We start from the raw sequence: 26,095 nt of genomic DNA, 5'->3' as shown, positions 1-26,095 counted from the left end.
AGGACTTCTGGAAGAGCTTTCCTCTGTGGGGGTGAGTGATGTGAAAGACCAAAGCACAGGGGAATGTTCTCACTGCAGTACGTGGACACGCTCCCTTTGGCTTCTACAGAAGCAGGCTGGGACCCTGCGTGCAACCCTCATAAGGTGTGAAACCTCATAGTGAGCGTGCCCCGAGGGAGGTGTGGGGTCAATTCCACAACGTTTTGACTATTACAACATCTCCTCCTTGTGCCATGAAAAGGCCTTTTCTTTTCTTTTTTTTTTTTTTTTTTTAATTAAATTTACTTGTGATATCAGAGACAAATAATACTGCATCTGACATAGATCCAGTACGGGAACAGGGATTCTACAAACAAACAAGGGCAAGAGTGCTGCCTGCTTGGCACAATTCTGAGTGCACGAAAGGGGACGAAACACTAAAAGTAACCTTGATATTTTTTCCCCCCATATCTGTCACTGATTTATTATTTCCAACCTCTTTTTTTTTTTTTTTTATAGGATTGCTAACTTTTTTTTTTTTTTTTTTTAACTAACGCACCTGAAGGAACTCTGGATAGTCAGTCTCTAAAAGCTATTGCTACTGAAAAATACTCTTTGCTAACCCTTTTTCTTGTTTTTCTGCTTCTGGTCTTTTAAGCAGCAGGTATTTAGTGGGCACAGAAAGTATCTGTTCAGTTACCTGTGTTGCGAGTAGAGGCAGGTTACCTTTAGGGAAGCCACAGTACAGCTTATGCTGCTGCTTTTTATTGTATGTTATGTTTAAGCGTTTTTGAATGAAATGCAGCATTTGCCATGTGATATAATGCCGTGCTTTAGCCGTGACTCAAATGCAGCCAGCACTGGAGAAGAAGATGGCTGTTGTTAAAAAGATGATTTGTGAAAAAGTAATAAAAGAATTTATGCTCTCTTGTTATATATGAAGACAGGCTGATTAGGTTATTCTCTTGCTTATTTCTTTCCCTTGGAAGCTGCATTTTTCTCTATCCTTTTCCTAGAAGACTTTAGTGAAGATTCAGCAGGGATATGACATCAAAGTACCAAAGGAATAAAACAAATATTTGGAAACATTTGGATGCTGTTTAAAATACCGATTATCCTTATTTAAAGGTATTTATCCTAATAATTACTTTCAGAAAAGATACTTGCTAAGGATTCAGCATTTCCTTTTACTTCAACTGGATGGCAAGAGTATTTCTCAACCATTCTTGTGCATCCTTCACATAGATTTTCAGGGAGCCAGCAAGACAGGGAGGAAGTAAGACTTCATATGCCTGGAAGCTATAAAAATGGGGATAGGAAAAAAGGATTTGTATTTAAAATAGAGAAGATTTCAACCCAATTATTTTTTTTCCTTTCTAGGTCAGCTATAAAAGCAAAGAACAAACATAAAGGAGCAATGTAAGGAAAAGAGAAGTAATGAATACTAGAATTAAATGAAATAGTAGGAGGAAATTAAGGAGATAACGTCAAATATAATTTTCAAATTTGTACATCGGTCAGGTGATTAACGCTAACATTCCTGCTTTGCAAAAATAGTTTAAAAACATATCTTTAATGACTGCTAGCATTCAAGATCTGAGCTTCAAGTCGCAGTCAGACATGTCTAAGTCTGTAACTGCTCCCAGCATAATAAGCTTATTTTGACATGACTTATTTTTACATGCCATACCCACGAAAGAAACGCAGTTGCAATAGGAACGAGCAGTTTATGTATGTCTTGGGCAAAACGCTTAGCAGAAGTTTTGATTTGTGCTGTTGTGCTCACATAACACTGTTGGAAGGAAAAAGGGAAAAGAGAAGGTCGTCAGCCCACAGCTGAAGGGAAAATGTTACCAGCATGATGGCAGTTGTTCTTAAATGGAGAACAATTTATAATAGTATTTTGTTTCATTTTTTCCTGGAGGCAAAATTAAAACAATGCTTCGTTAACATTATTTGAAGCTATTTTAAATATTGCAATTTTTGGCAAAACAATGTTAACATGTGGGATTTTTTTAATGGAAAAAAAGGCAATTAGGAAAATGTTTTGAATGATATTGTATTATTTTACCCTCCCCCCCCCCCCCTTTTTTTTTTACCCACTTTTTTACTGTGTTGGCAGAGGAAGATGCCTGCTTTGTGCTTTCAGTGCTGAAAACAAATCAGTGTGCATATATGAATTATTGGCCAGGACTGGAGCAGTTATGCTGAGTCTAGAGGTCAAGCAGCTCTTCAGGCGAGGTTTTATTTACCTTTTAACCTCCCCATTCCACCAGCTTGGTCAGAGGCACGATACTCAACACCAGCAGAAGCCTGCGCAAAACAGTTTAGAGTCACCTTTCACTGAACCTAAATAAAAACTAAAGCATAGGTATGTAAAAGCAATTACAGGATTTTATTGTCTCAGCTCCACCTTCATCATGAGGACAGCGTTAGAGTTTTACATTGAGACACAGGGTAACTGCTGCGGGCACTCTCTCCTTCCATTTGCCAAGGTTGAAGCGTACACTGGAGTTTTTATTGCTCCCAGGGTAGCCACACGTTCATGTGTGATGGTCATTTACGTACAAATTTATGTCACCCAGCCCCACCACGATAGCAGAATCAGGCTTGGAAGAAGGAAAAGGGCTGGGGCACAAACCTGCCAGCTCCGTCCCTGTTGCACAAGGACTGCGGGTACGTGTGTACCCATGCAGGAGGGGAATAAGGAGCCCGTGCAGATCTGGTAACACCACACGTGTAGGACCAATACTGAGGCTGGGGAAGGCTCCTATCTATCTTTCGATTTCAAGCTCTTATTAGGACAGCAGGAACATGTGGTTGTTTTTTGTTTGTTTTTATTCTTTTTTAATTATTATTTTTTGCTGGAAGTTTTGGCTGTATAGTAATTGAAGACTGTGGCTTTCTAAGGCTTTGCTGTGGTTCTAATTAACTGGGTACGCTGTTTAATTTTTTATTTCAGCTCAAGCTTTTCCCCTCATATTCAAAAGGGCTCCCTTTGTGCTTTATTACTGACGAGATCAAAGCAAAACGAATGGCTGCCATTTCTCCTTACTCTGGGGAAGTGAGGCTGTCCTTAGCAAAAAGGCACGTCGCTGTCCGCACTTGTCAGCGGGACTGAAAGCAGTCCCACGAGCAAAGCTGCTGCCCTTCTTTGGTCTGGTGAGCTGGACACAGGCAGCGAGCAGGAATAACACTCTGCGAGGAGAACACGAGAAAACCAGGAGTGGGGTCTGGCAGACGGGATGAAGAGGGACTGGAGGATGGAGACGGGAGTGGGCTGACTGAAGGGCAGAAAATCCGGGCTGGGGGGAAATCCAGTTTCCTTTTCTGGTATGGAAAGTCCCAGGCAGCCCAAGAAATAAAAAAAAAAAAAAACAAGCACAACAGTTGCCATCAGTTTGACCAGGGAGTTAGAGCTATGGTTTGACTGTTTAAACTCTCCACGCTTTGGGTGGTGGCTCTATTATTCCCCCTTCACAGGCTTCCTTTCCTCCCCAGTGTTTCCAAAACTGGCATTTGATGGGGAAAGCACAACACTTCCATTTTTATGTAAAACCAACCAACCTGAGTGTGTAACAGGACCGCTAACTGCCACTTGCAAAGAGGCCAGAGTCAATTACGGCAGAACCTGAGGACAAAGTGAAAATAATTCAGGAAGGGAGCACTGTAAGAAAGAAAGCTGGAGCAGGAAAACAGCTGAAAGACAGTAGAAAAGTGGGATCAATAATAATAAAGTTTACCGAAGATCTCAGTGCAGGGAAGGAGGAGAATGATGGTGGTGAGAAAAACGTGGGGAAGATGTGTGCCAAGGAGTGGGAAGCTACATGGGAGGTTTCTTGGATCCAGGGCTGCACACAGAGGGGTGTGTGTAATTTGTCCCTCGCATGCAGGTGCACGTGTGCACACAAGCACACAAAGCCTTATTCCTTGGCTCTCATCAGCCAGAGCCTCCTCCTCGCCCTTGCATCACCCCCGGTCAGCTGCAGGGAGTCCCCAGCAGAGCTCCTGCGGAGCGGGGCTGGACGGTGACAATGGGATGAGAGCACCAGCAGGAAGGGCTGCGAGGGAAGATGGAGCAGCAGCAGCAGCCGTTCCCATGACTTCGCCTCCAGCAGTTGCTGGAACAAAGAGCCGTGAAGCTGGGTGGGCCAAGCTGTTTCTTCTTTGCTGCTCGAATCTGAATGCTTGCAAACCCCATGACTCACTGGCTGTCCCAGCTCGTCTTCTGCAAGGGTTGGCAGCAAAGTCAAACCCAGGTTCGTGAGCAGAGCTTTCTGTGTCACCTGCCCAAGGAAAACCTGCCAGCAGCTTCCCTGTGGCTGATCTGCTGCTGGGAGCCCAGGGTGGGGCTGTGTGGGCAAAGCCCTCAGGCCAGCTCCTGGGAACAATTATAAGACCTCTTGGTAGCAGAGAAGATCTCTTCGGAGCCACCGACTAATCTCACACAGGCAGAAAGGGAGGAAGACTCATTCGCTCAGGGCTCAAGAAGCATTTGAGCTACTACCTTTTGCAGGGGGAAGGTAGGGTGGTCAGGATTCTAGTGGATTTCATCACGTACAGACAGCCCTTCTCAAAACATCAGATTCTTTCTCTCTCACTTGGGAAAAAGCAAGCAAAGACCCCAGAGCTTTCCTGCTAATCCTGCACTAAAGCTACTCCCAGATAGCTAGGAGAAAGCCAACAGTACGATGGGGTTTTCTTTCCCCCCCTGAAACAAGAGAGCAAGGTGTTCTTCCATTATTGTTGCTCTGGATTCAAGGGCCTTGCTGAAGGAAACGTGTTCCCTCTGAAGAGCCTCAGCAGCTCAGCTCTAGTCTGTTTGCTTCCACTGCTCGGACCGCACTGGCTTGCTTATTGTCACTCAGACCCTTACAGAGTCCAAACCAGCCCTGGCAGCTCTTCTAACTCAAGGTCCTGCTTCCACCGGCTAACCAGAGCACAAAAAGCAAGAAAATACATGTTTAAGCTGCTTTTCCAAGACATCCCAGACCAGGGCTGTGTTCAGGAAGAAAGCTGTGTTTATCAAGAGAGCCCAGCTCCTCCAGAGGTCCTCCTATAGCTTCTGCAGCAACATTCAGTGCAGAGATGCTGCAGCAATTGCGAGGGTTTCCTCACGTTCCTAACACTGCCGTGCAGGGCGAATTCCCCCTTCCTTACACCGAGCGCTACTTACACGGAAGGCTTTGAAACAAGATGGAGCCTGCCTGAAACAACGCCCTCCTTTTGGCTGCAGGGTACAGCATCTGGAGCTGGCGCCTCTGCTCGTCTGCCTCTGCCTTTGTTCTCGTGAGCCTGTCTCCCTGGATGCAAAAAGGAAGCTGTTGGTCATACTGTGCTGTCAGGAGCTCCAGCGTAAATCCAGCACAACCCCACTGGGCGAAGTAAAATTAGCCTGGATTTGCAAAGTATAACTTTGGCTCCCTAGCTGAATTTAACGTGCTTAAAAAGTGGTTTGGAAATTGGTGAGAAACCAGGAGAGACCGCTCCAACTTTTCCTTCCAGAAAAGTTTTGATTTATTGAAATGCTGTAGTCATAAATACAGAACAAAGGAAGTGAATATATTACAGTGTCCTCATTGTGAAAGGGCAACGGCAGAGGCTTTGATAAACCAGCAGGCAGGTCATTATTTCAGCGCGCTGCCTGTCAGGACTTTTACCTATCGTACCTCTCCAAAAAGTTATTTTTTAGAAAAAAACACAACTTCCTTCCTCTGAGATTTATTAGGCTGTGAAGGAGAACCTCAAACAAGTGGTAGAATAATTTACCAAGGAAAGGTATGCTGGTGAGCTGCTCATTGTGCGGGGGCAATGGCCCAGACGACCTAATGGCCTTTTCCATTTCTAATGTCTATGATTACCACAGCTATACCTCAGGATACTAAACAGAGCCATTTTCTTCCTTTCAGTGGCAGCAAAATGTCACTAATGGCCATGCTAAATCAGAGCAACTGATCCTTCTGCAGATGTGTTGTGCACTTAGCGAGACAGCTATAAATGATCCCACTTTGTTTAGATTTGCTATTTTCCGTTTCTGTAGTGCAAGTGCTCTGCACAAGAGGACTGCCAGCCCAGGGAAAGAATTTCTGGTAGGAGATTAAGGATAACTAAGGAAATGGTTGCATGACCTATAAAGAGAGGATCATAAATATTGCAACAATAAAACCAATAGCTCTTTCAAAGTTTAAATAGCTTTTCTTTTCAAACACTTGAAGTAAATGCCCTTTTCCCAAGGTTGTCTAGCATCTGCACCTTGGGATTTCACACGGTTTCACCAAATATATTGTAATTTCTCAGGGAGCTAGCTTTTCCTTTTAATTATTTTTCTTTGTACAAGCGTCCTCTCCAGAGAAGTTGGAGCCCGGCTACCTGGAAGCACCTTACTGCTTTCTTTACTGCTGAAGTTTCAGAGAAGCCAGAGCATAATAAGATGAAACATCCCCTGCATTTCTTAGGCACAACACCCACCAAACAATGCAAGAAGAGGCAAGTACAAGTATGGTTCTGCCCTTTATCACCAAGCAGCAGCGCTTACGCTTTTTCTTACGTCCTAAGAGAAACCTCAGAAACAAGGGTCTGCCCACGTAAATACTCAAGCTAAAAAAAATAAAATGTATTCTTCACAGTCCCAACTGTGCAAAACCCCAGACCTGGGCTGCTGCCGCTCCGCAGATAAAGACAACCAACATTCCTATCCCACGCGCCCTGTTGGCATGCCCTTTGTTTTCCCTGTGTGGTGTAGGATCCAGCTCTGAAGCAAACAATCTGCTCTTGAGGGCAGTTTTTTCTCCATACTCCATCCTACCCTTAGTCTGTAGCCAGCGGAGGGGAAGCACAGAGTGATGTGTTCCACAAGGATGCACACCTTGCAGGAGGTTCACCCCATGATCTCTTGTTCATTTAACTGTGATGTTTAGACCTTGGTTTGGGGGTACTCCTTTGGCACGATGCCTTCCACAGGACAGAGGGCAGAGAGCCTGGATGTTGGTGCTCCATCCTGGTCTGACTGCAGAAAGCAACATCCTTTCTGGGACAGCCACTCCAGTTCAGCAGTCAGATAACCAGTGTTCATTCAGCCCATAGCAGGCATGTGCCAAAACCACCCCAAAACCCATACGAAATGTTACTTAGTCCACACCCTACAGGTGCAACATACTTCTCTCACTTGCACAATTGGAATAAAGCTCACTATTCAGTAGAAGCTTTTTCCTTTAAATAAACTAAAAATGCAAAAGGCCCCAGAATACTTTCTCTCTGTGAGTATTGACCGTATCCTTGACCTGATGTCCCTGATCCTTCCCCATGCTACTTCATGCATTTGCTTAAAAATCAGCTCTCATTTTTATGTTCTAGGCTTCAGGCCCACTACAATCGCAACATTCCTCACTATTCAAACATTTTAGTTTGCTTCCGTGCTCCACCAACTTTCCTGTACAAATTCTCTTGTTTGTGTTTTCCTGGTTATGTGCAATTTCACACATCCACTGTGTATAAAATCATGTCTTTCAGCATCTAGAAGTTGCCTGTTTCTGTCTCGGGTAGAAAGCAGCAGAAGGGCTGTTTTATGCTTACAGTTCTCCTACAAGGTGACACATCTAATATTTTAGAAAAAGAAAACAAAACCTGACAAGTCGGATGAAAAGGCAGGAGCTGATATCGCAACCAGGCAGACAGAAAAGGGAGAGAGAACCAGGATTAGAAGCATCTCCAAAACCTGAAACATTGGCAAATCATGTAATAAATTTAGGAAACAACAGCAACTCTGCCCTACGTTCCTGTGCAGATGCTTCTCAGCTACTCTCCCTTACTGCCCTACCTCACTGAAAAAGCACAGCAGATTTGCCCACATCATGAACGAGACTGGGGTAGCTGAAATGCTGCATATTACACCGTGGGTTTCTGCACCCTCACTCCCTAAGTACACGTGCCCAGACTTGCAGCAAAGATCAGAAATAGGTGTTGTGTGAAGAGGTAGGTAAACATCTCCCAGGCTTGCTACATGTAAAGAGGTCTTACAGTTTCATCTACATCCATAGGTTTCTCTTCCAGAGGGTTCCTTCTTTCAGCAGGCTGAGGACAGGGGATGCAAGGTCTAGGGACACAAAGAGGTCGTTTATTCCTGGGCTGTACCCTGATTTTCAAAGAGCATAGACAAAACTGTCAAAAGATGAGGGAAGTGTAATAGCAAAGTAGCAGCGAAGAACAGAGAAGAACACATTTATCTTGCTTTCTCGGAGAACCTCCCTAAAATAAGCACAGAGAAAGAAAAGGCACAAAGTGATGGCAGTGCTAATGCTCTAAAGAAAGACGATCAGATTCCATGGAGCCCTGACATAGCCTGTGAAATGAGCGTGGCTTAGACAGGCTTCTCTTAAACAGTAAGAAAGCAATTGCTATGTGGGCTTTAAACACGGAAAGAAAGGCAAAGATTATGTTTACTGCAAATACATTTTCATGTACCTTAATGCCCCAAAGTAAAATAGAGACTGGATTTATTCTGCAACATGGTCAGGAATTTTAAAAAAGGCTTTTGTATACACAAAGGGAGCACGGGAAACAAGCTGGGGAGTTACTTAAATGTCAAGGATTGCACTGTACTGGGTAGAACTGAAATGTAGCAGAGGGACTCAGTTTCATAAATGAAATGTCATTACTGATGGGTACAAATTATATAGGAAAGATGGCGAGGGGAACAGAGATGGCACTTTGTCACATGCATTTACAGCTGCAGCAAGGCGCAGTTCAGCTGCTGAGAGAGTGGTAGTGAAAAATAAAACCAAAGAGAAACTGAAAAGGACATCTGCTGCAGCCTGCTCCAATGAATCTGAGTTTCTCTCAAGGTGTTCAGCGCCACAGGATGCTGTACTTGGGGGGGAGGGGGGGTGGATTTAGCTGCCCACACATCTGTTAACGAGCACAGCCAAACAGACCAAGGATGTTCATGTGTTACACAAAACCTGCTCTAATCCAGACAGTATAGGTTCTTGACAAATAATCAGAAAAATCCCGACAATCCAGGAGCTGCCGTTGAGAAGTTGAAAGTGACACCAATGAACAAACTACCTGAACATAACATAGCAAAGAGTTTATTTGTTTGACTTAGAAAAGGTCTCTGGCATAAATCACTGGACACATGTACATTAAATATATATAATTGCATACTAAGAGGAACCTAGAAGGCACACATTCAGCCAAGAAGCTCTTTCAGAACCATTCCCCATTTCATGTCAGAAAGAGCGAGTTGTGAGCCCCAGCTTGATTACTCTTTTTTCAAAACCCAAGAACTGGCCAGCACAGGTCCCGTGTTACGCCACACAGATCAGCAAATCTGGGCTGACATGCCCAAGAGTAAAAATTGTCCAGGCTCAGGAAACAGACTCCAAAGAGAGCTAATCTTGGTCTCCAAAATAGCAACAATTATCTCCCGTCTTTCCCACCTCCTTGGAAGGTTACTGACTTGGTTACATTAGTCCCAAGGGAGGGCTTCTTGGAAGAGACAAAATAATAGCTTATTTGTGCCTGCTATAGGTGCTGCTGTACCTTCGGCCTCCATTAGCAGACTTCCAATAAAATTCATAACCACTGCTCCTTGCCTGCCCGTCCCCCAGCTCCATCACCCACGTTTTATTTGGAGAGTGATAGAGATTCATTTTACAGGTCACAGCCTCAGGATTCTGGCACTCATAAAGAACCACAATTAGCAAAACTAGCCAAAATAAATGCAGTCACCTCACCCGGACTCAGAGCTGTTGCCATAGGAGCAGCCAGATGGTCCAAGTTCAGCTGATCTTATCTGCAGGGAAGAACAAGTTCCACCAGAGTCTGAAACATCCACTCTGGAGCAGCAAGGTTGCACGCATCCCCAAAGAGTAACGCTGAGTTTAAGAAGCTGATTCACATCATGCAAGAAAGCAAGTTTGCTCTCTTAAATTAAGTAAATTAGCAATGCGTAATAAGCCTAAGGAATTCTACTAGGCTCCGGAGTCAAGGCATGAGATCTGACTTCTGTGACTTCCAAATTAAAAAAAAAAAAAAAAAAAGGAAGGGAATTAAAAACAACTAATGAACGCTACCTTTTAGAAACCGGTGTGGCAACAATACAGAAGGTAAACTGATGAGAGACTCTCACTGGAGAGGAGATCCTGCTAGTTGACAAGGTTAAAGAAAAGCGCTTTCACATCTGTCATAGGAAAGGGAAAGTAAAGCACGTTACATCAGCAAGCACAGAATGAAGGGAAGGGCAAGTGAAATCAGCCTCTCGGCCTATTTAAGGCACTCCACCCAAGATGAAGCAACAAAGACCTAAAACCAAAGAGATAGAGGTCTTCCTGGAAAACCTGACCATATACATCAACACAGTACTAATTAGTTAATTAATGTATTGCACAATTTTAAAAAAATAAATAAATACCCTGAAAGCTTGGGAGACCAAGGAAGCAGCAGATGACAATATTCCTACAAGAACAAAAAGCGGAACAACGTTGGCCTGATAAATTTATCTCTGGTCTCTGCTAACAAAATGAAATAAATACTGGGAGAGATAAAAATCTCCTAAACATCTGGAGAATAACGAAAGCATGGCAAAAATCAAGCCATTTTAGGCAATCCTACACACATACAGTGAATAGCTTTTGGCACAGGTACTGTGCTCCTGAAGCCAACAGGATATCTCATGTATTAACTTACTTCTATGTCCAAGTGACGGTGTCATTTCCAACACTTCTTCTCTCCCATTACCAGGAAAAATGTTATAAAACACTGCTGATAATAGGAGCTGACAGACCTAGCTGTAAAACTACATTCTGTTCCCAGAAGGCTATATAGAAGTTATATAGAGTAGCAAGCATTTGACCCACTGAGTGAGGGGGGAGTGCGTTTAACAGAGGGCATAATACATGTACCTTGGGGTTTTTGAGGTCTTGAAGACATTCTACAGGATAAAATCAGAGTAAAACAAACCTGTTTGCCCTTCAAGTTAAATACGCTTCCAGGAAAAGAAATCAATCAATCAATCAATCAATGAGATTTTATCAACTACAGGCAGCTGCTTCAGTATAACAACTAATGCTGCAACCCAGCACCTGGAGGAGTCTTGGGAATGGGTTATTCTTTGTTGGTAGAGCAGCAGTTGGCTTTTCTTATCTTTGCATGCTGAAACAAACTAAACGGTGTCTCTTAAACAAAAAAGAAAGAAAACCAAACCGGTGTTTTTCTGCTATCAAAATAGTTCTGGCAAGTAGGTATGTTAGTTTTCAGGTGTGTACTTATGATTGGGATTTATTTTTCTTAGGGCTTATTTATGACAGGAGAGTATGTAATTTGGATGGCAATAAAGCAGGGTGAAACATCAATCCACATACTGAAGAAACAAAAACAACCTGCTTCTCCACTTCGTTAGTGGGTAGAACTGGAAAAGAGCCAGTGAACAAGAGGACAGAGGTGTCAAACAGGTCCCATATAATGAATAGCTACGTACAGCATGAACCTGTAGCTTGGAAAATAATGATGACTGAGGACATATATGATACAGGTCTGTAAAAAGTGGCGAGGAGGCAAGGAATAGGGGTGGTCATCACTGCATCTGACAGCAGAAGAATTAGGGTCACTGGATGAAATCATCAAACAAACCATTAAAACAGCCTGAAGACAGTTCTTTGTCATAACACACAATGAACTCAGGGTTCACTGCCACAGAACGCTGCGAAGGCCAAAAGTACAAAAGGACTTTTAAAAGGGGACTAAGTGTATTCATTAAGGCCAGGTCCAGAAGGAACTGCCAGTTCAGAAAGTCCATAGACTGCTGGAACGGTGTCAGAGAAAGACCTCTGTATCTAAGCTTTATTTTTTATGCTTCCGTGATCACCTGTTACTGGCTGTCCTCAAGAGACAGGATAGCAGATTAGATGGCCTTTGGTCTGATTGCATGCACCTCTTCTTATGGATCAAAGCCCTGGATTTTGGCATGTTTTAGAGTCTGGAAAGGTTAACTTCAAAAAAAAAAAAAAAAAAAAAAGAAAAAAAAAAGGAAAGTAAAGAGCAAAAGAAGCATTTGAAAAGCTTGTATGCTTGCCCTGCTTCTTCTTTTCAGCCTCGAAGATGTGCTCCTTAATCATACAGTTTCCATGAAGCATTGCTGACTTAGCAACAAACAGGATTTTATAACAGCCGTGGAAGGCTGCGTACCTACTCCCTGATCTGCCCACTCTCCTGTGTAAGGCATTTCTCTGACCCAGTCTCAGCTGCAGGTTAAACATCCCCCTGTATCCCAGTAGATTATTGTCAAATCACTTTGTTCGACTGCTATATTTATGACACGAAACAAACGGTTAAGATGCTAATCTGTTGGCCTCTTCTAGCTAAACCCTTCTCCCCTAACCACTCATTTCTCTGTGGATAAATGACAGCAGGAATCCACAGGAAGACTCCTTGAGGACAGAGGATTGCTCTGCTGTCTGTAAACATCACTGTTTCACCCAGAATTTGCCACTTGGATTGGACTTCGCCTGCCAGCCCGTCAGACCAACACATTTCTGCAATGCAGTAGAGTAAACAATGCAACACAGTGATTCTGAGTCTGTAGCTAGACAGACTGAAGTAGCAGCACAAGTAAGTCAGAAAATCTCCTCCATTTATCTGGACGCAGAGCGAGCTCTGAGACCCAGTCATCACAGTTGTTTTTATATATAAAATCTGTATGCACACACACATATGGACTAATACATTCATCGCTACCCCTCGTTTAAGGGACTGACCATTCAAAGTCTATGCTTCACCCGGTAAATGTGCTTTAACTGCAGGTGCCAGGTGCATCCAGGACCATGCAGCGGCTTGATGGACCACTGCGTGAGGACATGGCTGGAGGTTCAACATCAATCAACAGGTTACTGTTCCAGATTGTTCAGTCTTCAGCTCTCCGGACAATCCTTCCCAATCAAGATAACACACAGGTAGATTGTTTGTTTTTATCGCTCATAGTGGAGTTTGGACCCGGGTTACCTGGAATGAAAAGAAGTTAAAAAAAAAAAATGTTAATGCTAAGTAAATAAGATCTGGATAAAGTTTGGACTCACGCTTCAGTCCTTTCTCGTTATTTATTATACGCCTTGTGTAAGACCCACATTGCTCTGCACTCTCTTGGGATTTTATTTCCTACTTCTGTGAAATGAAGAGACACTAAAATAAGAGCAAATTCAGAGTATACTGTAGAGAAAACCACTGGAGAAGTATTTCCAGGCTTTGGCCTGTACTCAGGCCAGTGTCAGCGGTATTCTTAGGTCCCAGTTGGCACTGAAAAGCAGGCTGGCCATGACTTAGGTGGGAGGTTTTCCAAGCAGCAACGGATGAAAACAAAAAAGAAAAGTCAGGTCACCTCATCCATCTGATCTTAACCCACATTCTCAACAGAGCTTTTCTTGTGTTTAGTTCTAAGCATCTCAAGTGGCCGTATTTCCACCATTTCCTTTGCAAGAGAAATCTGGAGGCCTCAGGGTCTTTTGGTTAAGTAGCCTAGTACGCTGCCCCCAGCTTTTTGTTATTTATTTCGTTGCTCACTCAGTAGATTCCTTCTGCTCTCAGTATCTGTACTTTTGAATCCTTGTACTGCTGTGTGATCCCTTTCATGACAGCCAGATCCTGATCTGGGTGCCCCAGCATACTTTTTTCAAGGCCTGTACTATGAGGTGTTTGCATAGGCTTTTGCAAGTAAGGGAGCTCAGCGGTACTTTGGGCTCAGCAAGGCTTACACGGGGGGCTGCCACGTGGCTTGTGGCCACTCTGAACAAGGGCAGACCCCACTCGTGTTTCTACAGAAGGAAATGATGTGTACATCCCTCATGCCAGTGGTCAGTATAGAGTGAAAACAGACGGAAAACTGCCGCCGGTCATGGTGACATGATGCTCAGCCTTGCTGAGATGAGGTAAAGTTCAGCCCAGGCACGACCCCTGAACTAGGCTTCAAGTGGATTATTTTGCATGTCACTCTCTTGCTTGTGGGTATTTGACCATCACTTTCCTCACCTGTAGCTGATGGTGAAGAGAGGAGCTCCTTTTCCTCCTCTTGACCTTCCTCCCCACTGCAGCTTCCCCATATCCATGTGGGAGGCTGCACTGCAGCCCACCCTCACTGCTGTGGCTGCTCTGTATGCTGCAGCCTCTTCTCCACGTCTCCCCACAGCATTTCATTCTGCCTGCTGTCCTCACTTTGACCTATTCTGTATGTTACTACCGAGCTTGTTGTTATCCCTATCTCCTTGCCACCCCTCCCTGTCTGTATCACGTTCAAGACCTTCATGTTTACCTTCCAAAGCATCAGCGCTCCTCCTCTGCTTAGTCTCAACTTTCAATGCCTTTGTTCTTCTCACTCTTTCTACTCCTGTCTTCTGGTCTTTTTCTACAGATCCTGCTGCAGTTAGAGCAAACACTGCCCATGCATGTACACAGCAACACTTCCCTCCTTCTTTTTAAATAAAAATTCCATTTACCACCAGCCCACGACCCTACTTGGGCTGAAAAGCACTGCTGATAACTAAGCAGCTACTTCTGCAGTGCAGCAGTGTAAATCCCCTTTTTTGTTGCAAGAGGCACCCAAAAAACGAGACACAAAATCTTGCTATTAAGTGTAACAATTCTGCAAACATCGCTCTGAGGAGCGAAGGCTGATGTGCAGAGACACCCGGGATAGCAGACCCTCCAAACAAGCCCACTTTGGCTGCTGCCTGCGGGGGAGGAAACAAAACAAAAAGGCAGTGCCTTCCAAAGGCATGCAGCTTTCAGACCCTTGCAGTATTTCCCAGAAACTGCACACAGACGTCAGTGTCTTTGCCGATCGCAGTCTGCCCAGCAGCAGCATAAAATTAACAACATTCTGGTCAGGTTCAGAGCTGCTGCTGCCGCCTTCTAAAGCCGGGGACAGTGAAATCCAAGAATTGTGTCAGTTTCATCATATGGTTTAAGTGAGCCTGGTAAGACAAAACACAACATCCATGCGGTGTGGTAGGACAACACCCCAGGATGTTCGTTTGGACGCTTGGTTTGAGATGTTACTACCTGGAGCCCTGGGATTTTCCAGGCTTCCCATCCTAACTTGTAGGTATCATTTTCCAGCACGTAAATACCCAGTCAGATTTTCAGAGACTGTTGCAAAACGCGCTTTCAGCGCTTCCCTCCCCAGTTCGTATTCTCTCCATCACCATTTGCTCTTACAAGATTGAACCTGACCTTTAGCCTGCTTGAATAATGTCTTTCAATTACTCTGCAAGCGACTCGGGGTGTAGATCTGGTCTTTCTCTGCATTTGTAAGACGGGCTGTGTCTCTGTGGTACTACAGAATTACAGAATTAATAGTGACTTTGGAGGATGTGTGCACAGGCAGGCCCACAGGGCTTAAGTGTGCTGTTTAATCTTTACAAAAGGTAAGGGCAGCTATTTCAAACTGTGAAGCTCGGAATAATTGCATCCTAACCTGACTGCATACCAAGCACCTTCTCCCTCCTTCATTTCCACTTCCCACCTCCCTTCTGTCACTCAGAGCATCACAGCCATCAGTTTTTACTAGGCCTGCTCAAAGACAACTTAAACTTTTAGAGCTAGGTCAGTCCTACAGTTTCCCCAAGAACAAAGGGCCTCCTATTTTTGTCTTACAGCTGGAACTCTGTTCCATGCCCGTGTTCAAGAAGCTTTTATGAAACCCTAATGAAACATGTGCTGCTGATCAAGTAACAGCAGGATCCAACGTGTCGAGTCCTTTCTTCCTCCTTCTCATGAGGCTCATCTCTTTAACGTGCCCTCTGCCATCTCTGTTTCCATGCTGCTTTGGGACCACTAGGCTAGAGAAGCTTTCTTTCAAGAGCAGTGATTCAACTCTCAAGGAGCACGCAGGCAGTGATCTTCCCCCAGCCTTTTGTACCGGATGACCTAAGCCTGCTTACACCACGCTTCAAAAGCTGCGGAGTCTCCCGCTGTCACCACGAACTTTATGCTCGAGTAACATAAAGCAAAACAAAAAATATTTGCCTGGACTCCTCGGAAAGACTTATCGGGTCAGGATGAGCACAGCAGGAAGGCTACTGTGCCGGATCTGCTCCTGGCCCTCTGCTGCTTCCCTGCACTGCAAGTTTGAGCCTGGCTCGCCTGGAACCAGAAGGGGTATCCCAAATCTTCGGGTCTGTGTTCCCCTGCACTGGAGGAGGCCCGTCTCTCGGGAAGTAGCAGTGACAAGACATAAAACCTGAACATAACGGCGTGATAGTGTCTTTATGGAAATGGTCCAGACCGAGCATCAGACCAGCAGGCATCGATCCACCGTGCTAAAAGGAGTAGGGACATCCCTGCCGCCCTGACCTGTGCGGTGCTCAGGGGGGCTCAGTGCCCCACTGTCAGGGACATTAATCTCTTCTATGCCTTCATCTGGGTCGAGTTTCGCCATGGCACTGTGGGAATGGCAGGCAGGCTGCTTCAGAGCAGCCACAAGCACAGGGAACCTCTGACGCTGAAGTGCTGACAAGTCAGAGTTGACACAGTTCTCCACTTCTGTCACTAGAGGGTAGTGCAAGCCCTCAGGTCCATGCCTCCGAGAGGAAATGCCCATACATCTCCCTATAGGTCTTCATGGATTTTGTTTTTTCCTGGCTCCGAAGAATGGGGCCCAACAGCACATATTGTCTGCGCTCAGAAAAATAATGTGATTTGGTGAGAGGATGAAGACCAAGATTTACTTCTGTCTCCCCAAATGTCAAACATCCGAAAACGGGTCTACTATAGTCTCAAATTAACCATCCAAGCCTTCTTACAGTTCTCTCTCATGTTCATTTGGCATTTTTAAGTCTGTTCTTCATTTAGCCAGAAATATTTCTAAGAATCTAATCAATCGCTGCTTTTGACCTTCCTAACACCTTGCTTTTCTATTTTGTTCTCAGGAGAATGTCTTTTGATTTCATATCATGGCAGTCCCAGAGGATTTCAGTCTTTCTACTCCAGCATTTTGCATTCATCAGAGCACAGAATGGCCACCAGCCAGATAAGTTGAGAAGAAATTTTCCTCCCCTTAACTAGTTTATTTTCCTGCTGGTGCAGGATGTATTGACACCCAGCACAGTTCACTGAGAGAGGAAGAAAACCAGGCTGAACAGTCAATAGATTTACTTCTATCTGACAAAACATCTAGAATGTTGGGATGTGAGCTACGAACACATAAATTAGGAGAAATCTTCAACCAAATGAAACCTTGGATGGGCTTTAAGCCATAATACCAGCCGTACCTTAGCAAAGAAAGGAAGGTTCAGATGTAGTGCTTCTCCACAGCTTCCATTTTCACGACCCTCTCTCCCATTTCAAATGGAGTTAGAGGAGCAAGCTGAAAAGCCTTCCAACCTCTCCTTCCCTCCTTGCTCCCTCACCTCAGCAAAAACATTTTCTCCCTTCTCCACCAGTAACCTTGTCACAGTAAACACAGTTGACTAAACCCAAACGATGAAAGGAGAGGTTAGACTGGAAATCTGCCTGCATGCTGCTAACCACGACACTGAACGTCCTGCTACTGCTTATCAGGGCAGTGCTCTTCAAGAACTGTATGTGCAACTTGTTTTATACAGGGAGACATTCACCTCTTTCTCTGTCCCATGCCTGCTTGCTGGGAAGTATCAGAAAATATGAGAAGTACCAATCTTACAATAAGACTGCCATTAAATTGCCTTCACATTTATGCTTCATTTGATACAACTTCTACTTCTCTTTGATTCTGCTCTTTTTACTGCAGAGGAAATATCAGGATCTACTTGCAGGTGCCTACGTTAAATATGTTTGCACCAATCAACCAAGCTCGGAACAAGGGACAGCCTAAGAGCACAGAAGCAGAACGTGATGGTAGGAGAGGTTTTACCTGAGATGCCGTCAGCGCTCTGAACACTGGCATGGCTGATGCTGAGCTGTTCATATTCCAGTTTCATGTTCCCAAGGTCTTCTCCTGAATGTCCTTCACTGGCAAAAGAATTTGCCTCAATGCTTGAGCCTGGAGATCGTTTGGCCTTGCGACTGAAAAGCCCACTGGAAAACCGTTTTCCTTGCTTTGAATTTGCCTGTGCATCTTCTTTCTTCACATCACGAATAGACTCTCTGGATTTGGATTTATTTTTCAGGTCCATGTGGAGTCGGGAGAACAGTTTCTGAGGGCTCCGATTCAGCTTGTTCAAGTTCTCCAGAGGTGGCTCAATTTCTGGGAGCTCTTGATCCAATGTGATTAAGTCATTCAGAAATTGATTTAATCGTTTCTTTGACTCACTTGTTTCTTCCTTTTCCATATTCCCCTGATTATCCTGCTTGTGTCGTGAAGCCCAGAGCATCATATCACCACGGGCTGCCCCTGCCACTAAGCCATACTTGGGGTTAATGATCTTCCGAGCCACGGTGGAAGAATGAAAGCCTGGCTTCCCAGTTCCCAGAAGGTGTGGATTAGTAATACCCAATTCCTTGTATAAATTAACTTCCTCTGAGATGGCATAGAGCTCACGAAACTCAACGTCAAACATCTCCACATGCTGTCCTGTCAAGACTAGCAGGATATTTCTGTCAATGTGAGATGAACTCCACGTGAAGCTAAAAATAGGAAACAGAATGGAAATTAGATATTTGGGTGCATGCTTGACCCAGCCCACCCAACAATATCTGAAACACTGTGTAGGAATATGCAGCATTGTGCCATTTGCCAAGATGCATCAGGGTAGGTAGGTGAAGTTCATTATTATTGTTCTTTAGGCATGCAGTAAAGATCTGGAAGAAAAGGCATGAAAACTCTGAAGGACAACCTACCCTTTTAAAAAAAGCAACATGGCATCAACAGGAGGAGTCTACAGACTGGAAACCTCTCCAAGGAGAGCAACCTACAGTGGTTAATGCAGCATGGCACTATCTCTAGCCCACTGAAACAGTCCACTAGCATGGGCATGTTCTGTTCTCCTGGGAGCAGCTTGTGCTCTATATTACTTTCTGTCTTACCCCACCTCATTTTCTACAGGTGCCAAACCAATTACAGAGACTGGAATAAGAAAAGGAATGACATGAGGAGACTCTCAAGCAAAGCTGCAAGCCATTCTTTACAGGAAGGATGTATATCTGCCTTAAGCAAGAGCAACCCACCTGTATGATCCGGTGGCCACCTTTTCACCATCCACCATCAGGAATCGGGATGCCAGTGTGCCTCTGATCTTCCCTGCTGGCATGTAGAACCCAACTCCTGTCACAGAACGTATGCGGATGTTCTAGCAGGGAGGTTAAAAGACGAAATGTCACAATAAATAGGGCAGAGAATTAGATAATTGCCAGCTCCAAGTCTTAACACATCCCTCACATTATCTCACTATTGCTGGGGCTACAGCTCATCATTAGCCACCAGAAATCAGAAGGGCTGCAGAGAGGAAAGCACGGTGCTGAAAGCCCTGTTGTTATCACCTGTCAATACAAGTCACTCCCATGCATCGTTTTATAGCCTTGTCCGATAGGTCAGCATCTTTGTAACCCTGCCTGCTGTCTTCAGCTATTCATCTGAGCCCACTGGCAAGACAATGCTCTCAAAATCAAATAATCCTCCATCTCCAGCCCTGTGCTGTAGCTCAGAAGGCCCAGCCCTGTTCAGGCAAATGAATCAGACGAAGCTCTGAGTCATATCTGCACTCTCTGAATCCCAATCCCTACTCCATGACACTTGTGAGCTCTTTTACAGGCTATGTCAGCAGGACCAGAAAACAAAGGAATTTTGCAACACCTGTGCAGTCCCAAGGACACAGTTACTCAGAGGGTAACGTATGACATAGGACTAAATTATCCTCTTTTTGTGCTTCTGTTCTGAGCCCAACAACATACAGCTTGACAAAACTGGGCAAATCATAAGGCTAGACAAGTTAATTATTACAAAAGAGGCAATGGAACAGTCGCACTGTTCAAAACATAGATGTTTCCTGTGTGTTATAACAAAAGAACCCTGATCTATATCATTTTGCTAAGAATCCCAAAGAGTTTCAATGTCTTCCTATATTCTTCATTGTTCAATGGAGAGTGAAAAACGCAGAACTTTATTTTGAAAAAAAAAAAAAAGGTGTATGGTAAGAGTCTCTGCTAATGTCTCAGATGAGCGAAGAAGAATTTCTGGAGAAGAGGAAGGCAAAACTTTTGATGAAATTAACTGAAATAGTTGGAGGAAGGTTTTAGTTCTCCCTGGACCTCCTGTCCCACTTAAAACCTTTGGGCATCAAACCTGCAAATAATGAAATAAAGTACTAGTAAGGATAGAGAGAAAAACTACAGATTTAAGGTTACCTCATTTTCTACAACAGACTCAGGTGTGCACATAATGAAAGAACATATCTGCATGTTGGACTGGGTGTTATTCTGCTCAGACCAGTGCTGAACTCCATGGGTCCTGGCTGCTCGAGGCTGAATTGCCAAAAAGGTGTGTGTGTATATATATATATATACACACACACACATACATACTGACTAACATGAAAAAAGCCAACAAAACCCCAAAGCATTTATTGTCAGTATAAGTTTGGAGCAAATTATCTTGTCACTCTGACACACAAATTTAGATCATTTTCTTCATTCCACCATCTGTTTCTGTAAGAATTCTTTAACAATGAAAAGCTAAAAGGTATTGTGATCTGGAGTAATAAATCCAGGGTTAGGAGTCAGACAGTCCCAGGTGTAATCACAGCTCTGACTCTATTCCCTGTGATGTTCTGGGGAAGTCAATTCACCTTTGCTTCATTCTTCCCCCATCTGCAGAACAGGAGAATCAGGAGGATTTGGCTAGCACTAGCACAGCCTCAGATCCCACAAAGAGCTAAGTACTATTATTATGAATCTCACTGACAGCTTAAATATCGATAGGCTATAGAAATCAGCATGCAGGAATGAGTGATTAGAAGAATGTGGATTTCTTTCAAAAAACAGTTTTCTGAATATAAATCTTACCTTTTGAATCTGTTCCTATTTTCCTCAGTAAAACACAGCAGTGGCAGTACAAATTCTGACTAACAGTAACTGATGATACTACTATTTTGCATTCATCTACTGCTTGATCTGTCTGCAGTCCTGTGTGGGCATTAGCTAATTAATCCTCCCAACACCGCTGACAGTATTATCACCCTGTTTTAAAGACGAGGAACCTAAGAGACAAAAAAGATGAAGTGACTTGCCCAAGGCCTAGCTAGCAGTGAGTCATATGTGTGGGATGCTGAATGCAGGTTGGGTAGAACACGGGAGGAAGGGTACCCTTTCCAGTACTTAGAATAACATTTGTAGATGGATGGCTGGTTGCCTAAAGTCATTTTTTCTTCCCTTGCTGAGTAAAGTTGGATTTGGGATTTGCCAAATCATGGGATATTGACTGGAAGTGTCAAGAAGTATGCCTGTCCTTCAAATCAGCCAGCAGCTCTGCCATGTAATAATCCTTTCTGAATCAAGGACTATCAGCCTGCGTGAGCAGAAAGTTTCTTAGCGTGTAACATGTGTGGATTTTACTGTGTTTGTATGTTGTATCACCTTCTTTTGGTGGAAAGAAAGAAAACTTGAATTTCTGCAGTAACTGAGCCACACATAACACTTAGAAGGGCACAGAGGGGATAGAACCAAACAGCTGAATACATAAACCTCCTTGAACAAAGTAGGCACAGGAGTGCATAAATGCATCTTGTAATGCAGAAAACAAGCACAAAGTCATATAAACATCGAGTCACTTAACAGGTTATTTGTATAATGTTTTCTGCCTTGAAGGATCTTGGAGCATTTGAAGACTAATATATCAAGCTGTACGGAGAAGGAACAAGCCTGGGTTCATGTACTGAAGATTATACAACAACAAAAGCAGAGAGACAAATATAAATGAGTTGAGATTTCAGCCCTTTTCTTTGGGCACTGACGTTACTGTAGTAACAAATATTTTGGCTAAAAGACCAGTTAGTTCTTCAGGTAGAAGAGACCCCTCCAAATCTGTATTCTTGCAGCAACCTGCTTAGGGTTAGTCATATCCTGGCTCATGGAGGCTGCAGTCTGTGTTAGATTTCCACATTGCCTTTACACAGACTTACACCACTGCTCATTGCAAGCAGTGACTAACATCTCCCTGACAGCAACTTAATACAGACCGGTAACGCTCAAGCCTGACAGAGCATCCTAATACACTCAGCAAAGGAATCAGTCTTTCTTGCTTTATTGTGACATGCTTTTAAGCCTCACCCTGAACCCACAGAAAGTTAAATTAGACTCAGCTGAGAAAGTCGGTAATACATTTGTGTGACTGACCTTAGTTGTCCCTTGACAGACCCAAGCAGCAGCGCCCAGAAGTGGGGATTGACTAAGGTGAGATACACAAGATGGACCCTAAAGGCAGGTGTTGTAATTATTTTCACCAGGGAATCCTGGTGTCCCTCCCCTCTTAGAACAACAGCTGATATATATGTTGCAAAGCAGCAGAGGTCTTTACTTCCAGTTGGGATGAATGGCACGAGCGAGCTCTATAAACTGAAAGACTTAAATCAGATGAAGGACAAGCAACAAACCAAAGCAGTAGATCATACATGATGGTGGCATAACAGTCCCTTGCATTAACTGCTTTTTTTCAAAATATAGAGATCTTTCTGCTGTCCCTGGGAAAATCAGATCCTTAAGTCAGTAGCATCTGTTGGGGTGGCTCCTGTCCTCTGCTTTCCTGTACTACTGCTTCATCTGAGCGCAGGGCTGAGGGGGAGGCACAGATGCCCATTTTTTCCCACTCAAAAATCCTCCATGGAGGTTCTACAGAAGGCAGTAAAAGGAAGAGAGATATAGGATTCACGTGGACAGGACCACAGTGACAGGAGATAAGGAATCTTTCTTTTTTATGGTCTGCAAGCTTCTCGTTTCAGGTCATCAGACCTCCAGGTCAGAGAGATGGGTAGTAGCTGCTCATGTTAGATGGGGACAAAAAATCAGCCGCAATCTGGAAGCCAACACCAGGCAATGTTGGGAGGGACTGGGCTTATCCTATGTAGTTGCCCTGAACAGTTTTAGAAAAGGTGATGAAACAGTAAAGCTTGTAGGTAGTCAAGTAGAATAGGAAGAAATGCAGCTAGCTAGACCTGGCCCAGTAGTGCCATTACTGGGTATTAAAAACAGCAGCACTGCCTCACATCACGTTCAGATTCTTCTTTACTTGAGTTTGAATTGAATAAAGAAAGCTGGAGGGCAAAGACTTGAAGAACTGAAACAAAATTCCAAAGATCTCTTCGTTAGAAGCTTATAAGAATACCTGGAGTGAGAAAAGGAACTCCTTGCATGCTGGGGAAATGAATATAGAAATTAATATGAAGGTGAACTTCCTGCAGATACCACATTCCCTAGATTTCCTTGGAGCTCTAGGTGAACTTGAATTCCCTGTCTTTGAGCAAAAGTGTCCGTCACTGACGTCTTGGTTAGCAGAAGCATGGGGAAGAGAATGCCTCTAAAAACCAGTGACAACACTCACCCTCAGGTCAACAAGAGGAGGACTTTTTGTGGGGCTATGAATTTTATCTCTCTGAGAACTTTGATTCATTCTGATCTCAGAAGAACACCCTTGTGTCAAACATAACAAAAGTCTGGCAAACCATGTCCTGCAGGCTCAAGAAGCAATATGACTCATACAAACAAGACATGCTCATACTGACATCCCAGGATGAATGTGCAGATGGTTGAATTTAAATGCGTTTTTACTGATCTCTGGCCTTCAGACAAAAAATGAAATTTTCTCATTTCACGTTTGGAGTCAGTGAAGAGCTTCTTTTCTTTGTGAAGTACAGTCTTGCTACAGCAGTTTCCCTCCTGTGAGACTGTGGGTGGATCATGATACCTTGCCATCTCAAAAAGATACAATAGCCAGGAATTTTGTGAAAACACCCATCACTCTATGTAGACAAAGGGCAAAATCCACTGTTAAAACAGTAAACCTCCCTGTATTAGGACTGTTGAGGTATTCACTCTGCACTGGATGAGAGAGATGCAAACAAAAGGGTAGGAATCATAGAGCAATCTGAGCATCTGGTGATGACAGAAGACAGAATAAGCATCCTGACCCTGCAGCAATGCCAGCCCATGGGAGTGTGTCATCTCTTTTTCTCTGGGATGAGAAGTTGCCTCGAAACCTTAAAGTTACCTCCCATATTGCTGCAACTTTCTGTGGAAAGGCCAGCCTGTAAATCTTACAGAATACATAAATACAGAAGCATTCCAAAGGAAAGATGGGAAGAAGGGCAGGAAGGAAGAGTAGAGCACATAATTCCCTTTTCTGACAAACTGGGGCCCAATGTCAAAATATTTCATAAGAGAGCAAAGTGGTTACACAAAAAGAAAGTGGAAGGGGAGAATGTTCTCCTTGTAGCTGAAAATCTGTAGAAGAAACTCAGGCATCAAAGCAGATGTCAAGAGGAAGACATTGTAAAAAATAAATGGGTGAATGGTAAGAGTTACGTGCACCAGAGTTTCTGGTTCTTCCTCAGCAATTCCAGTGGGAATTCAGTGTGGGACAAAATGATTCTGCCAGAGTAACACCAGAAGCCCAGCTTCATTTTTTGCTTTAAAGCTGGGTCTTCAGTGCTAAAAGTGCAGAGCCCCCAGACACATTAGATGATGAGGTGGATGAAGTCCCCAAGGGAAAGACCACATCCCTCTTGCGATTTCTTTCATATCCAAAGCCTGGCGTCAGGCTATATGATGATTTCTGCTATACTGACCCAAACTGCAGCACAGATACATCCAAGATAGCCTTGCAGAAAAACTTGACCAACCAGCTGTTCCTGGTCTTCTTGATGCTGACAGTCACGTTGACCCAGGATGGAAAACAACAGGAACCTGGGCAGGACACCGAGAGGCCACCTTCCCTGAGAGACAACTGACCTGCTTTTCCCAACTCTTCCCAGACCTTCCATAGCACCACAGAAAGGAATAAACTGCATTGACCTTAACAAGATTAAAGAAAGGCTCCTTAGGTGTACTGGAAAAGGAATATAGCAACCCTAAGCAAAGAATTTACAAAACAGTACGAGATAGGTGGGAAAATGGGAAAAAGTGGAAGGACAACACCCTGTTGGTTGGAAATCTGCAGAAGAGTGAAGAATTAGATTAAAGAAGGATGTTAAAAATTTCTTCCTCAGTGGAACTCCTTCAGCTCAGTCCGAGTCTGAAAGAAAAACACAGCAAGTGTTGGTGTGAGAGAAGGGAAACACAGAAGGGGCACAAGTGTTTTCTACTGCTTTTGATGGCATCAGTTTGAACTCTGCCTCCTTGGAAGGGGTGACCTTGTGATGCAAGGAGGCTGCTGCAGGACCTAGTCATTGCTGCAGCATGTCATTTTGATAATTGGTTTTGGAGTGTAAAGCGTGTGTAGATACTTATGGACAAAGAGGTGTGGGGAAAAGCAGAAAGAGACCAAACACTTTTTAAACAGAAAAGGCAAACAGGAACTCACCTCTGCAATAGCATTGCAAGTTTTTCTAAAATGCCAGGGCACTCTATCCAGGGATGAAAATATGCAGTACTGAAGTCATCATTCCTTCACATGATGACACAGTGAGAAAAGAAATGGAAGACAGGTACCAGAGCAAATGGAACTACTGCTGTGGTTTTACAGCTTTGTACCAAAGAGACTCCAGCCCAGGCCACAGAACACCCCTGAAGCTTGAAACAGGTCTGTTAAAACAATGTCTGTGTCTTGCTTTCAGAGACACCAGAGGGAAGAAACTTCCATCTCTGTTTTGGAGAAAGATAAGAAAGCTGCTCAGCTGGATGTCTTTTTTTGATGAAGAAGTCCACAAACTCAGAGCAGAGTGGTAGTTCACAGGAGCATTGTTCAGACATATGCAAGTCATTTTCATCCACCTTTAAGACAGTTCTGCTTGAATGGTTAATATGAGCCTCTCTAACTTTCAGATCTTTTTGATTTTTTTTATTTTATTTTTTTTTTAAACTATTAATTGAGTGTTTATAGAAGATCTGCCCTTCCTCCAGGCATTTTTTTTTTTTTTTTTTAAAGTGCTCAGCAGAACAATTGGATCACAAGAGGGGTGAGTCTTGCACCCTGTAGGTTGTTTCCAACCTAGCAACTTTTCCAGTATTT

At 43.8% G+C, this 26,095-nt stretch overlaps 1 protein-coding gene across 1 annotated transcript in view; it reads right to left on the bottom strand.

Annotated features, from left to right (window-relative positions):
* Window positions 1-12,586: 12,586 nt before the first annotated feature.
* Window positions 12,587-26,095, bottom strand: part of FAM83F (family with sequence similarity 83 member F) — a 32,750-nt gene continuing 19,241 nt past the window's right edge. Inside the window, exons 4-6 of the mRNA XM_084524994.1 lie at window positions 19,108-19,229; window positions 17,855-18,567; window positions 12,587-12,975 (exon numbers count right to left, since the gene is read on the bottom strand). Coding sequence (XP_084381120.1) covers window positions 12,911-12,975; window positions 17,855-18,567; window positions 19,108-19,229 — 900 coding nt within the window. The 3' untranslated portion in view covers window positions 12,587-12,910. The remainder of the gene's footprint in view (window positions 12,976-17,854; window positions 18,568-19,107; window positions 19,230-26,095) is intronic.

Source organism: Aythya ferina (assembly GCF_964211825.1).
Source record: "Aythya ferina genome assembly, chromosome: 1".
Lineage (NCBI taxonomy): Eukaryota > Metazoa > Chordata > Aves > Anseriformes > Anatidae > Aythya > Aythya ferina.
Note: the sequence above shows the minus strand (reverse complement) of the source record. Positions and strands in the feature narration are given on the sequence as shown.